The 10,799-nt window shown below is 45.4% G+C and overlaps 2 protein-coding genes across 5 annotated transcripts; both read right to left on the bottom strand.

Annotated features, from left to right (window-relative positions):
- Window positions 1-1,384: 1,384 nt before the first annotated feature.
- Window positions 1,385-7,080, bottom strand: LOC121191122 (flavin-containing monooxygenase FMO GS-OX5). 4 transcript variants are annotated; one of them, XM_041052205.1, is made up of 10 exons: window positions 6,304-7,080; window positions 5,649-5,917; window positions 5,410-5,548; window positions 4,738-4,868; window positions 4,478-4,530; window positions 4,294-4,320; window positions 4,053-4,177; window positions 3,329-3,436; window positions 2,850-3,059; window positions 1,385-2,438 (listed from the first exon to the last, which is right to left on the bottom strand). In XM_041052205.1, exons 2-10 carry the CDS (start codon window positions 5,846-5,848, stop codon window positions 2,127-2,129), a joined length of 1,305 nt encoding a protein of 434 aa, XP_040908139.1. In that variant the 5' UTR covers window positions 5,849-5,917; window positions 6,304-7,080; the 3' UTR covers window positions 1,385-2,126. The 4 variants fall into 4 exon arrangements, with proteins under 4 accessions (XP_040908139.1, XP_040908138.1, XP_040908140.1 ...); XM_041052204.1 differs by having other exon boundaries at window positions 5,649-5,855; window positions 6,305-7,080; XM_041052206.1 differs by having other exon boundaries at window positions 5,649-5,855; window positions 6,320-7,080.
- Window positions 7,081-7,201: 121 nt separating this feature from the next.
- med31 (mediator complex subunit 31) lies at window positions 7,202-9,985 on the bottom strand. Its single transcript, XM_041052208.1, has 4 exons — window positions 9,812-9,985; window positions 8,835-8,909; window positions 7,845-7,941; window positions 7,202-7,635 (listed from the first exon to the last, which is right to left on the bottom strand). Exons 1-4 carry the CDS (start codon window positions 9,819-9,821, stop codon window positions 7,425-7,427), a joined length of 393 nt encoding a protein of 130 aa, XP_040908142.1. The 5' UTR covers window positions 9,822-9,985; the 3' UTR covers window positions 7,202-7,424.
- Between the last annotated feature and the right edge of the window lie 814 nt (window positions 9,986-10,799).

Here is a 10,799-nt window from a genome sequence, read left to right as displayed (position 1 = left end):
AGCCTCATATAAGGGACAATGTTTATTTCAACAAACTGTCCTTGAACACATCATTTCCCAGCTTGAGGGATCAATAAAGTAATAAAAGTACATACCATATCCTCAAATGACTAAAATTACGTTTTTGTTTTCTTTTTATGCACTTTTTGCCCTGAGAATATGAAGTTATGCCCCTGAATGGACTAACTTCCTGAAGTTAACAGCAGTTACTGTGGTGATTATTTCTGGTTTTGTTCTTGGTCCTTTCTAGAAAATGAAACGTTTTCACATGATTCAGTTTACAGTGACATAAACAGAGAGGCACAGAGAGGTGAGCATGTTGTGCTCAGCTGGCTCTGCTGCAAACAAATGAAGGGGAATCCACTTCTACATGAAATCACTGTCACACCCGGTTTCTCATTTCACTCCGTGCTTGTGAAGAGAGGTGACCTTTGACCCTGTGAAAAACCTGACTGTTGAGGATTATCGGATGTTGAGCTGACTTTGCTGATTTTATGTCACCGTGGTACCACCAAACCTTCAGGGAATTGTCCTGAAACGTGTCATTAACGTGTGATTCCTGAAAAAGGTGGCGCCCTTTAACGTTGCTGCCATGTCACTGACCTGCGCTGCTGTCTGACTGTATGTTCCTCGCTGTGCTGCTTCATGTGATGTTGTTGTTGTTGAGCTCAGGTCCGTCTGTACATCACACCTCATCTTTTCGACTCGTGCATTTTGACGTTTCGCGGCTCAGCATCTGGATTAAAGTCTGTTGTTGACGTCAGCTCTCTGTGTCTCTGTGTCCTCGGCCTCGTTCATGGTTAACGCGAGGATCCGTTCGGTCCCAGTGGACGTCTCAGAAATCATTAAACGGCTCAGTGATCGTCTCCGTCTCTGCAGATCAGACAGTTCAACCAAAGCACTGAAACAAACCATTTCTATCTCACACTGATTCTTTCATTACCAACGACGTTTCTAGACACTCGACATATTCTTGCACATAGTTCAGGCGTCACTTTCTTTCTTTCTAAGCTTTTTTCCTGCACAGGACTTTATGTGGCTTTAACCTTTAAAAATCCACTGTCACACCTGCGGGACACTCCAGGTGTTCTGCTCCGTCCTGGACTCAGCTCCAGGTCTGGGAGTGTGTCTGACACAGAACCGGTTCAGACCAGTGGCTCCAAAGTTTTTACATCTACAGGCCTCATTTTCCTTTTTCATGCCAAATGTGTGTAGAAATCAGTGCTTCTCAATTCTATTCTGTTACGCCCCGCCCCCCCCCCCCCCCCCCCCCCCAGGAAGAAGAAGAAGAAGAGAAGACATTTCGCCCCCCGTTTTCACCCCCCCTCCCCGGCATCGCACCGCGCGCCCCGCTATTTGCTGAGGACTGGTATAAACAAGTAAACGTATGTTTGTGTCTCTGTCGCTTTGGTTCAGCGTCTCTTTGACTCATTCTGACTTTTGGTTTAAAATATAAGGCACCATTTGTAAAGAGTTTTAATTTATTTATTTATTAATGTTAATAAATGATTTACTAATACTTTACTGATCACGGACCATTTGACAAAAATCCACATATGAACTGATTATTAACATTATTATTTATTAATTTATCAGTTTCTATTTGGCCTCTGTTTCTAAAGTCCTGGTTCAGGCCTGGTGAGGTAACACTGAAATCCTTCAGTGTTGACTGTCTCCTGTCTATGATGTCATCAACGTAGCAAGTTCATAAACACAACAGGGCTGAGGCTGATGGGAAAGCCGTTAGCTCTGCAGGTATTTGGTAATACACCAGATGGTGGATTCACAGTCAGAGGATTCATCCTCTGGGGAACATCAGTGTTTGTGGAGATCATCCTGTGGTCGGAGAAATGATCCGTTCTGAACCAGACCGGGAACTTCATCACCCTGACACCCGCTGCCGAGCTCCATGACTCCGTGTGATGGAGCGCAGGTGAGGCTCGTTAAAGTTGACGGAGCTCATATAAATTCAAGATGGTGCGTGATTTTGTCTTCTGCTGCTGGAACAACACGGAATATAAGACACTGCAGGATGTTTGTTTAACAAAAGTGCAGCTTATGAAGCGAGCGTCGAGATGAACCAGCACCTGTGCGGGTCTCCTCCCTCACAGGTGCTTCTCCATCAGTCAATCGATCAGCTCCCACTGGGTGTCACTGATCAGCCTGTAGTTGAGTGTCCGATAGTTTTCGGGATGAATCTGCCGCTGTCGCCACACCTCCTCGTACAGACGGCGTGTGACCGGAGGCAGCGGCGGGAAGCCGGCGGCGTGAGCCAGTGTCTGGCAGTACTCCCACTGATCCTGGTCCATGATCAGCAGGTGGCGCTGATGGACTCCACGCTCCCTCTTTGCCTGCAGCTCTCGCCGGACTTTGTCCTCCATCTCAGCCCGAGACGGTAAAGTGACCGAGCCGTCCAACACAGCCAGAGCAAACTGGACCTGCAGAGGTAAAACCGGATGAGTCTGTGACGTGTCCTCCACACCATCTCCACCCTGTCTGCTTCGCCACCTTCTAATTTCTCTGTTTAAATCTTTGAAAAGCTTTTTATGTTCAGCTGAATGTGACCCCATCCTCTCTGACCTCTGAGAGCAGGTCAGCACTGATGGAGCTCTTCCTGTGGCTGATCCTGGAACAGCCTCTTCAAAATAAAAACACTCATTTGGCTTTTTCCTGATTTGCTGTTTTTTATTTTATGGGTTGTAAATTTATTTTCTTTCATCTTTTTATGATGTCGTGTCTCTGTCTGTCTCTCTCTCTCTCTCTCTCTCTCATCTCATTCTGTCTGTTCTGTCGTTCTGCTGACGCCTGGATGAGTTTCCCTCCACACACCCACTGACGCTTCAGCTCACCTGGCAGTTGAAGTTGGGGAAGGGGCAGATGATCTTGCAGATGCCGATGAAGAAGAGCGAGGGGAAGGCAGGGGGCATCAGGAAGAGGTACAGTGGAGACACAATGTGGTCCTGGATCTCCAGACCCAGCTGATCCGCGTCCAGGAAGGGATACCTGAAGTTGTACCCGGTGCAGAACATCAGGACGTCAGCCCCGCCCACCGAGCCATCCTGCAGCAGGTGAGATATGAGACCTGGTTTGTGATGCACGCACACTGGCTGCGGCCACACACACACACACAGAAACCTGAAATGAAATGAACGTTCATCTTTCTTCTGAATCTTCTCTCACTGCTTCACCTGTGAGCAGCTCCTCCATTTCTTTGGTGCGTGGTGGGAGGATGGAATCTGAGCACCGACGCCTTCTTCAGTGTGAACACACAACGAAAACTAAACCGGATCAGACTGAATGCGGATTACTGCCGGGAGAGTTTAGTCACCTGGAAGCGAACGCTGCCGTCATCCTCGATCGCCGCCACGGGACTGGACTGCTGGATCCCAGAGGGCAGAGGAAAGGTGAGACGAGGACGGCCGTGACTCAGAGTCACCTGGAGAGAGACGTGACAGAGTTGGACTCACCTGTCTGTTGCAGTGGGTTTTATCATTCACAGATGGAGACACAGGGCTCGTCTGTAACAGCTGTTTGATGTTGGTAGCATGCTAACGGTGGTAGCACACACAGTGCTGCCACACTGTGTGTGTGTGTGGCAGCTCAGTGTGTGGGGTTACATGCTGGTGAGGTCCCTTTACTTTTGACAGTGTTTTATTTTGGTGACCTGTCACCTGTCCACAGGAACAGGAAACCTCCTGTGCCTGGGTGTGATGAGTGCAGCAGGCTGCACCAACCATCAGCGGGACTAAAACAACTAACAGCAGCTGGAAAGTTAGGACACATCAAGCTGTTAAAGAGGACTGTGTGAAAGTTTCGGGCCCGTTAGACGTTTCGATTCTTCTCCACCATCAGTCTCATCAGGACGTCTGATGGTCTGGACCCACGGCAGGTGCACTGAGGAGAACTGCTGCTGCTTTAAAGGTAAATACTGACTTCTTTAGGTTTAAGTTTCTGATAAATAAAAACTGTGCATGCTGTTCATTTCAAAGCGTCCTCACTTTAATGTTAGTGCCTAAAACTTCTGCAGAGTCTCGTTCATCACCGTTTGTTACCTGAGCTCCAGCTTTGGCCAGTTCAATGGAAATGTCCAATCCTGAAGCTTTGGCTCCCAGAACCACCACGGACTGACCCGAGAACACGTCTGCGTACCTGTACGAGTGGCTGTGCAGCACCTGTCCTGCAAACAGAGTGAGGATCAGTGTCACCTCTGTGTGTCCAGCACAGAGCTGAGTCCTGGGTGTGTTTAGCCTGGAAGCAGGGGCAGAGTGTTAGCGTGGTGTCATGAGTCTGCACCTGGTGAAGCTGTTTCCTTCCTCAGCTCTGAAGCAACATATTTCTTTTTTCATTTTCTGTTTAAAACGATGTTCAGTGATTTAGTCAGTGGGTTGTTGTTCATTTCATGTTTGTGTTTGGGTCTCAGTTTAATGTACGCACCACGGCCATTTATTAAAAACACACACATTCAGGTGGACTGTACCTTTAAAGTTGTGTATCCCTGGTATGTCTGGGACGTGCGGGTCAGAGTAGTGCCTGAAGGACAAACAAACACAAACAGCAGAACATCTAAACAAACACATTTCAAAAGACAAACGCAGCCTCTGACGACACCAAGTGGCAAAAGGAGGTAACAACACATTTATTAGTTCAGTCTTAATATTAGTGTTATATCGTAAAGTTGGGATGTTTAAACCCAGATTTGATAAATGAACAGGAAGAGTGAAATAACAGACGTCTCACCCCGAGCAGACAAAGACCGAGTCGAAGGTCTCGGTTTTCTGACAACCTGACGAATCAGAGGACGTCACTTCCCACAAAGTCGTCTCCGCTGTCTCAACAACTGGCTTCACCTTCTCCACCACAGTGCTGAACTGACAGAGCAGAGCACAGAATAAACTGCTGAGAATCATCATGACCTTTCAACCCAAACATGTTCAGTTCATCATCACATCAGACAAACCCGAGCAGCAAATCCTCACAAGCTGGAACTGCGACGGCTGCAACTAACGGTTACCGTCATTACTGATCAATCAGCAGATGATTTTCTATCAACGTTTTCAGAAAACAGTGAAAGGTGTCACTTTTATTCACGTGACGTTTTATTTCATCAACACTGGAAAAAAAACAACAAATCCTGAGTTTATAATCAAATCTGCCAAAGTTAAGCAACAAATGTTCACGTGAGAAACTTAAACCAGCAACATTTGGAATTTTAGTTTGAAAAACGATTATTCGATCATCAGAGCAGCTGCTGATTGATCCTCGGTCGACTGATAAACTGACGACTTGTTACAGATGAGTTTTCTTTCACTGATTAGTTTTTCTCTTTTTCTCAGTATAAATCTAATGACTGTGTCACCTGACTGTGCCGTCACGTGCCACAGTCAGGTGACCAGCAGCAGGACCACTCACCCTGATGTGAGGGCGGATCTTGTGGCTCTGGCAGTATCTCTCCAGGTACCTCTGAACCTCCCGATGGGGCAGGAAGCTGTTCAGCTGAGGGTCAAAGGGGAAATCGGGGAACATCATGACCTCTTTGGGCAGGTTGGTCCTGTGGAGAGGTCAGCCAATCAGAATCAATTTACAGCCTCGCGCTGAGCAGAGCGATGACGTGCACACACACACTGACACCTGTGCGCAGGTGAACACACCTGAGGTCTCTGTACATGCTGCTATGAATCGGTCGTCCGTTGTCATACGTGCCGACGCGTTCGTCGTAACACCAAGTGCCGCCAATGTTGTCGGTGAGCTCGAACACCACCGGAGGGGCGAAGCTGTTCGGACACGACAGGATGTGTCTGGCTGCACAGAGTCCTGCCGCCCCCGCCCCGACCACCGCCACCCGCTTCATCCTCACCCTGAGGGGGGGAGGGGGGGGGGGGGAGAGAGAGCTGCTGAGGTCTTTACTCAGTCTGTTTAATTAATCAATACATGGAGAGAATGATCAGTCGCTGCAGGACTCTCGCTGCACTCAGCTGTTTCACAGTGTTGAATTGGGACTTTAACAACAAGGTGAAGTGAACTTCACACCACCCAGTTTATCAGTCACCGGTGAACTTTGACCCTCTGACAGATTCGACACGGAATCAGGATCAGTAAGAGCTCAGCAACAGATCTCACCCCCAAAACAAGTTCAACTCAAACATCTTTGATCGATATCTTGACTTTTGATCATCTTAAATAAACAAAGCGTAAAGATCGTCACTTGTTATCGATCCTAAACTGCGCGTGCCCACACAGAACGACAACAAACATTTAGCCTAGCTAGCTGTGTAGCTTGTTGTGTATCCAGATTAAAAACACGCACTTTATACAAACCCACGGTTCAGTCACCGTTAGCTGCGGTGATCACGGAATCATCGCTCAGGCTCAGCTCACGAGGTCGGACGGTTCCCTCTGTAACACCGATCCAGTCAAACAGCAGAGGTGCAGCCACCGGAAATGTCAACAAACAACTTCCGACACTGGCCCTTCACAATAAAAGCCATATCACTCACGAGTCTCATCGTGGATCAATCTCCGCAGCAGTGATGAATACACCATTCATCATCAAAGTGATCAATACATCGATAATTAGAATTCAGTGACATAATATCTGATATTTTATAATGGGCCATTCTGCACAATGAGTACTTTTGCTCTTAGTAGACAACAAAATAAACCTATGGAAGACTGAAAACAGCTGCACCAAGGACACTTGACTAGTCTTGTTAACCATCAAACCATCCCTTCATCATGTGATGGTCATCCAAGTGATGGAGAACAAACTCCACCGAGGGATCGAACCGGAGACGCTTCTGATGTCGCGTTTCCCAACTGCCTTAAGATTTTCTACCCTCTGGTGAGTTTGCGTTTCCTACTTTCTTCATGTAGAAAACATGATGAGAGGAGGATCAGGGCTCGTCTTTACTCTGCCGGTGTCGCTCGGTTTCAGGTGAAGTGGCCTGACAGATGATTTTCAGCAGCACTGGATCTCACTGCTGCTGCTGGGTTTTTGTCAGTGGAGAGTTCATGAACAAACCCATTCCACAGATTTATCTGACATTCCAAACATTTATAACTCACACATTTATGTTAGAGATAAACTGACTGATATATCATCTGAATTTATCATCACAGATTTATCAGTGTCAGCTGATCAGTGTCCACCTGAGAGCACTGACAAGTTTATTTTCACACTGTAAAGCATCCCAGTCAGTCCATGTCCTGCTCACAGCTCTTTAATAACCATGTTTAAGGGATTCTTATAAAAATTATTTACATGTTTATGTATAAAAAGAAAAAAGAAAATTGGCTGATTGTTGCTGAGGGATTTTTAAACTCTCAAACATCCATATCAGTCTCAAAACTCCAGCTGAACTACAATCCACAGGTTGACTATCCCACTCGTTCCTATGTACAGTCTACTCCCACCTCCAGCGGCATCATCACTTGGCGGCAGCGTTCCCGTGCGGCGGCTGCTGTGGCTGCTGCTGCTGCTCGGCCAGCGCCTGCTGCAGCCGGGTGCGTTTCCTGGAGTAGTGCTGCCAGTGCAGCAGCTGCTGCTCGTCGATGAACTTGGCGCACTGAGCGTTGACCAGCTCCTTCCTGAAGTGTTCGTACTGCAGCAGCTCCAGCATGTGCAGGCAGTGAGGATACCTGCAGAGGCAGATAGGAAGTTAACCTCACACAGGCCAAACAGATTTTCTATCCCATTAAAAAGGAACGATGCTTTCCAGAGTGAATGGGTTAACCCGTCAGTCAGAGACATTCAGTGCTGGTTTGAGTCTTTGTGTGAGATTTGCTGACAGGAACAAACAGAATATCTCAGGACCCAGAACATGTGTAAATACAGTAGGTTGTCTCACTTGAGGAACTTGGCGTACTCAGGCTCCTTCCAGTACAGCAGGTACTTCAGGTAGTTAATGAAGGGCCTCTCTCTCAGGAAACCTCTCTGAGCCAAAACTGGAGGCACAAAAAAAAGACACACAGGAGGTCAGAGGCCTGCATCACGAAACTAGTTCAACTTAGGCCAGCTCCCCTCGGGTCATCTGGCTTCACTGAGCCTAACTGAGCCTAACTGAGCCGATGTTAGTAACTACCACAGAGTCTCCTCATGTTGCTCTGAGCTGCACTGATGGAATAAGAGTTTAAAGCATCGACTCTGTCGGGAGTCAAAGGATCTTTGTGCAGTTACAATGCAGCTTTAATCATCATGTAGTTATTTTGTGATATGAAATGTTGACGCAGCTGCTTCTTCTTTGTACAGCAAACACTTTTCCTGTACCCCTCTTATTATATGCAGCTAATTCTTTTACTTTTGAAACAACATTTAGACCCTCACGTTGGAAAATAAAACGTTCACATTTAATTTTGCTATGGTTGGTAAGTGCCTAGATTATTTCCTACCATGTTTCCTGGAAACACCTGTGTACTCAGGTACTAATCAAAGGGAAAATACAGACACACTATCAGACAGTTATTTTGCTTAAAGGTTAGTGAGTGGTGTCCGTGAGACGAATTTCCTTTAAATTAACTGTTCTTTTACATAAAACATGCAGAAAGTATAACTGAACAGGTAACTCAATAGATAAAATACGATAATCCAAAAACTAAAAACAAAAATGAAGATTTACTTAACAGTTTTTTGGGGCTGTGAAATACTGCCAACAGCCACGTCATGTGCAAATATTACAACATGACAATTTGGACCTGTCAAACCACACGAACACGTCCTACTATCAACAAACAGGTGCACACATGTAACACAGCAAGAGTCTCTGATGAGCACAGGACCAGTGTGAGCTCTGTCACGTACGACCACAGAAACATCAGAGCTGCTTTCAGCTGTCACTCACAGTTCAGGTAGTTTGGGTTGGCCAAACACTGGATGAACTCCAGCTCCGACTGGAAACGGTTTCTGGCCTGCTCCTCTGGAAAACACACAACAACAGTTTAACAGTTAAACAACATTCAGCAACAACGTGATAATGAACACAGTAATTGTCTGTGTGAAGAGGTGACTGGTCGTCAAAATGTCATGAAGCAGAGTTAGAGAAACAACAGGACTATTGAATATATATTTTACAATTTAAATAATTATTTACAGTAAATCTGGTTCCACTCCAGGTGTGAAATGCTTGGGTTCTAATCAACTTATAAAAACCATATCAGAAAATGTGGATATGTCACATTAAAACATAATGAAATCAATACCATATGTATGTCTGCTTTATCAGGTTGGATCATGAATTTATATGAGCAATTCTCAGCCTGAGTTCAATCTAATAAGTCCGTTTCATAATGAAGAATCATTTCTAATGCAGTTCGGACCTGCAACATCTTCGTACAAGCAAACGGGCACTTCTGCCTTTTGATAACTCACACGTACAATGCACGTAACTATGAATCCCTTTGTACAGAGAACAGACTCCATTCAAAATCGTGGTAATTTAACACCGTTGTTTATCATCAAAATGCTAAAAATTTCGACTTAACACTCAACTAAAAAGCAGCGTGATTCACCAAACTGCAAATAATATTTAACAGCACGCAAACATTAAACAATCACAACTTCACATAGTGTAAGATGTCTATAATACACCAAATGCATTTAGCGTTTTAAATGCTTTTGAAAAGCCAGTGAGACATTACGTTTGCCAAATTGAAGAGAAGGTCTCATTTACACAGAAAAAGTCTTCAGTCATTTCCAAACAAACATTTAAAGCCGACTTAAATTTGACTGATTTATTAACGGAGTTTCGTCCTCTCCAAGCAGGATTTATGCTAGCAAGCTAACATTAGCGAGCAAGTAGCTAAAATAACGTCTACAAACCTGTTTCCATGACGCCGGCTCCGGAGAGATACGGTCCTAAAGCAAAATAAGATGTTAGCTGTTTAACTAAAACACGAACAAAACGTCTGAGTGTTGGTCTTTTATAATCTCCGTTGTTCTCAATCACCACCGTCAGAATTTCGCAGCCATATTTACCGACTTCTTCTTCTTCGGTTTAATGGCGAGTTGTGACGTGGCGGAGCATTAGCGCCACCAACTGTTACGTTACGGAGTCTTCATGTTCGTACAGGCGGCTCTGTATGGTGAAGATGGTTTTATAAGGCGTATAATCCATTTCCCTGCTTAATTCCTAACATAACATGAAGCAGTCTCTGTCTGAGACAGATTTCTTTCAGTGTGTCCCAGTCTAATCCCCAGAGACCATCCCACTCCTCCTCCCACCTGAGTGGAAACAACTTGTTTCTCCATTGTGTTTTTATACCTGAAAACTTCTTCCTATACAGACGAAAATTTGCTGTTCGTTTTCTGACCACTGGAGGAAGACATTGGACAACTGCGCAGACACGTCCAAACGACGTCTTTGCACGTCCAATTATGGTCCCCTGAAGGTGCACTGTGACGCCAGACGACGTCTTTTTTCCGACGTCGACCGAACGTCCAGTATTGACGTCCATAGGACGTCTTTTCTACGTCAAATTTAAACAAATTTTAGACATCGTTTTTATTCTGCTTCTAGACTCTGTGCATAACTGTAGTCCCATTTCAGAAGGTGGCACACTGTTCCAATTCATTTTCCTATAGCTTCATTTGATTGTCTCACCAGCAGGTGACAACTGGAAACGCACAAAGGTGTGATGCATTTCCAGTTTAAACCTGCTGCTGAGCCACCGAAGCTACAGGAAAATTAACTGGTACAGAAAACGGGTCCTCCACCTTTTGAAAACATGGGACTACAGTTATTCACAGAGGTTTACAATAAATCACAATTCAATCCCCACTAATTTATTTCCATTTTTATTTTTGTTAA

The sequence above is a fragment of the Toxotes jaculatrix genome, chromosome 12 (assembly GCF_017976425.1).
Source record: "Toxotes jaculatrix isolate fToxJac2 chromosome 12, fToxJac2.pri, whole genome shotgun sequence".
Lineage (NCBI taxonomy): Eukaryota > Metazoa > Chordata > Actinopteri > Toxotidae > Toxotes > Toxotes jaculatrix.
This window is presented reverse-complemented; position numbering and strand designations above follow the sequence as displayed.

Excerpts from the sequence above, each read along its gene's own strand:
- LOC121191122 (XM_041052205.1), bottom strand. The coding sequence starts at position 5,848 with ATGAAGCGGGTGGCGGTGGTCGGGGCGGGGGCGGCAGGACTCTGTGCA. Across the intron at positions 4,869-5,409 it reads AGATCCGCCCTCACATCAGG|TTCAGCACTGTGGTGGAGAA; the intron begins GTGAGTGGTCCT and ends CTGCTCTGTCAG. Across the intron at positions 2,439-2,849 it reads TCCCCAACTTCAACTGCCAG|GTCCAGTTTGCTCTGGCTGT; the intron begins GTGAGCTGAAGC and ends TTACCTCTGCAG.
- med31 (XM_041052208.1), bottom strand. Across the intron at positions 7,942-8,834 it reads CAACCCAAACTACCTGAACT|TTTTGGCTCAGAGAGGTTTC; the intron begins GTGAGTGACAGC and ends TTGTGCCTCCAG. Across the intron at positions 7,636-7,844 it reads GAGTACGCCAAGTTCCTCAA|GTATCCTCACTGCCTGCACA; the intron begins GTGAGACAACCT and ends CTGCCTCTGCAG.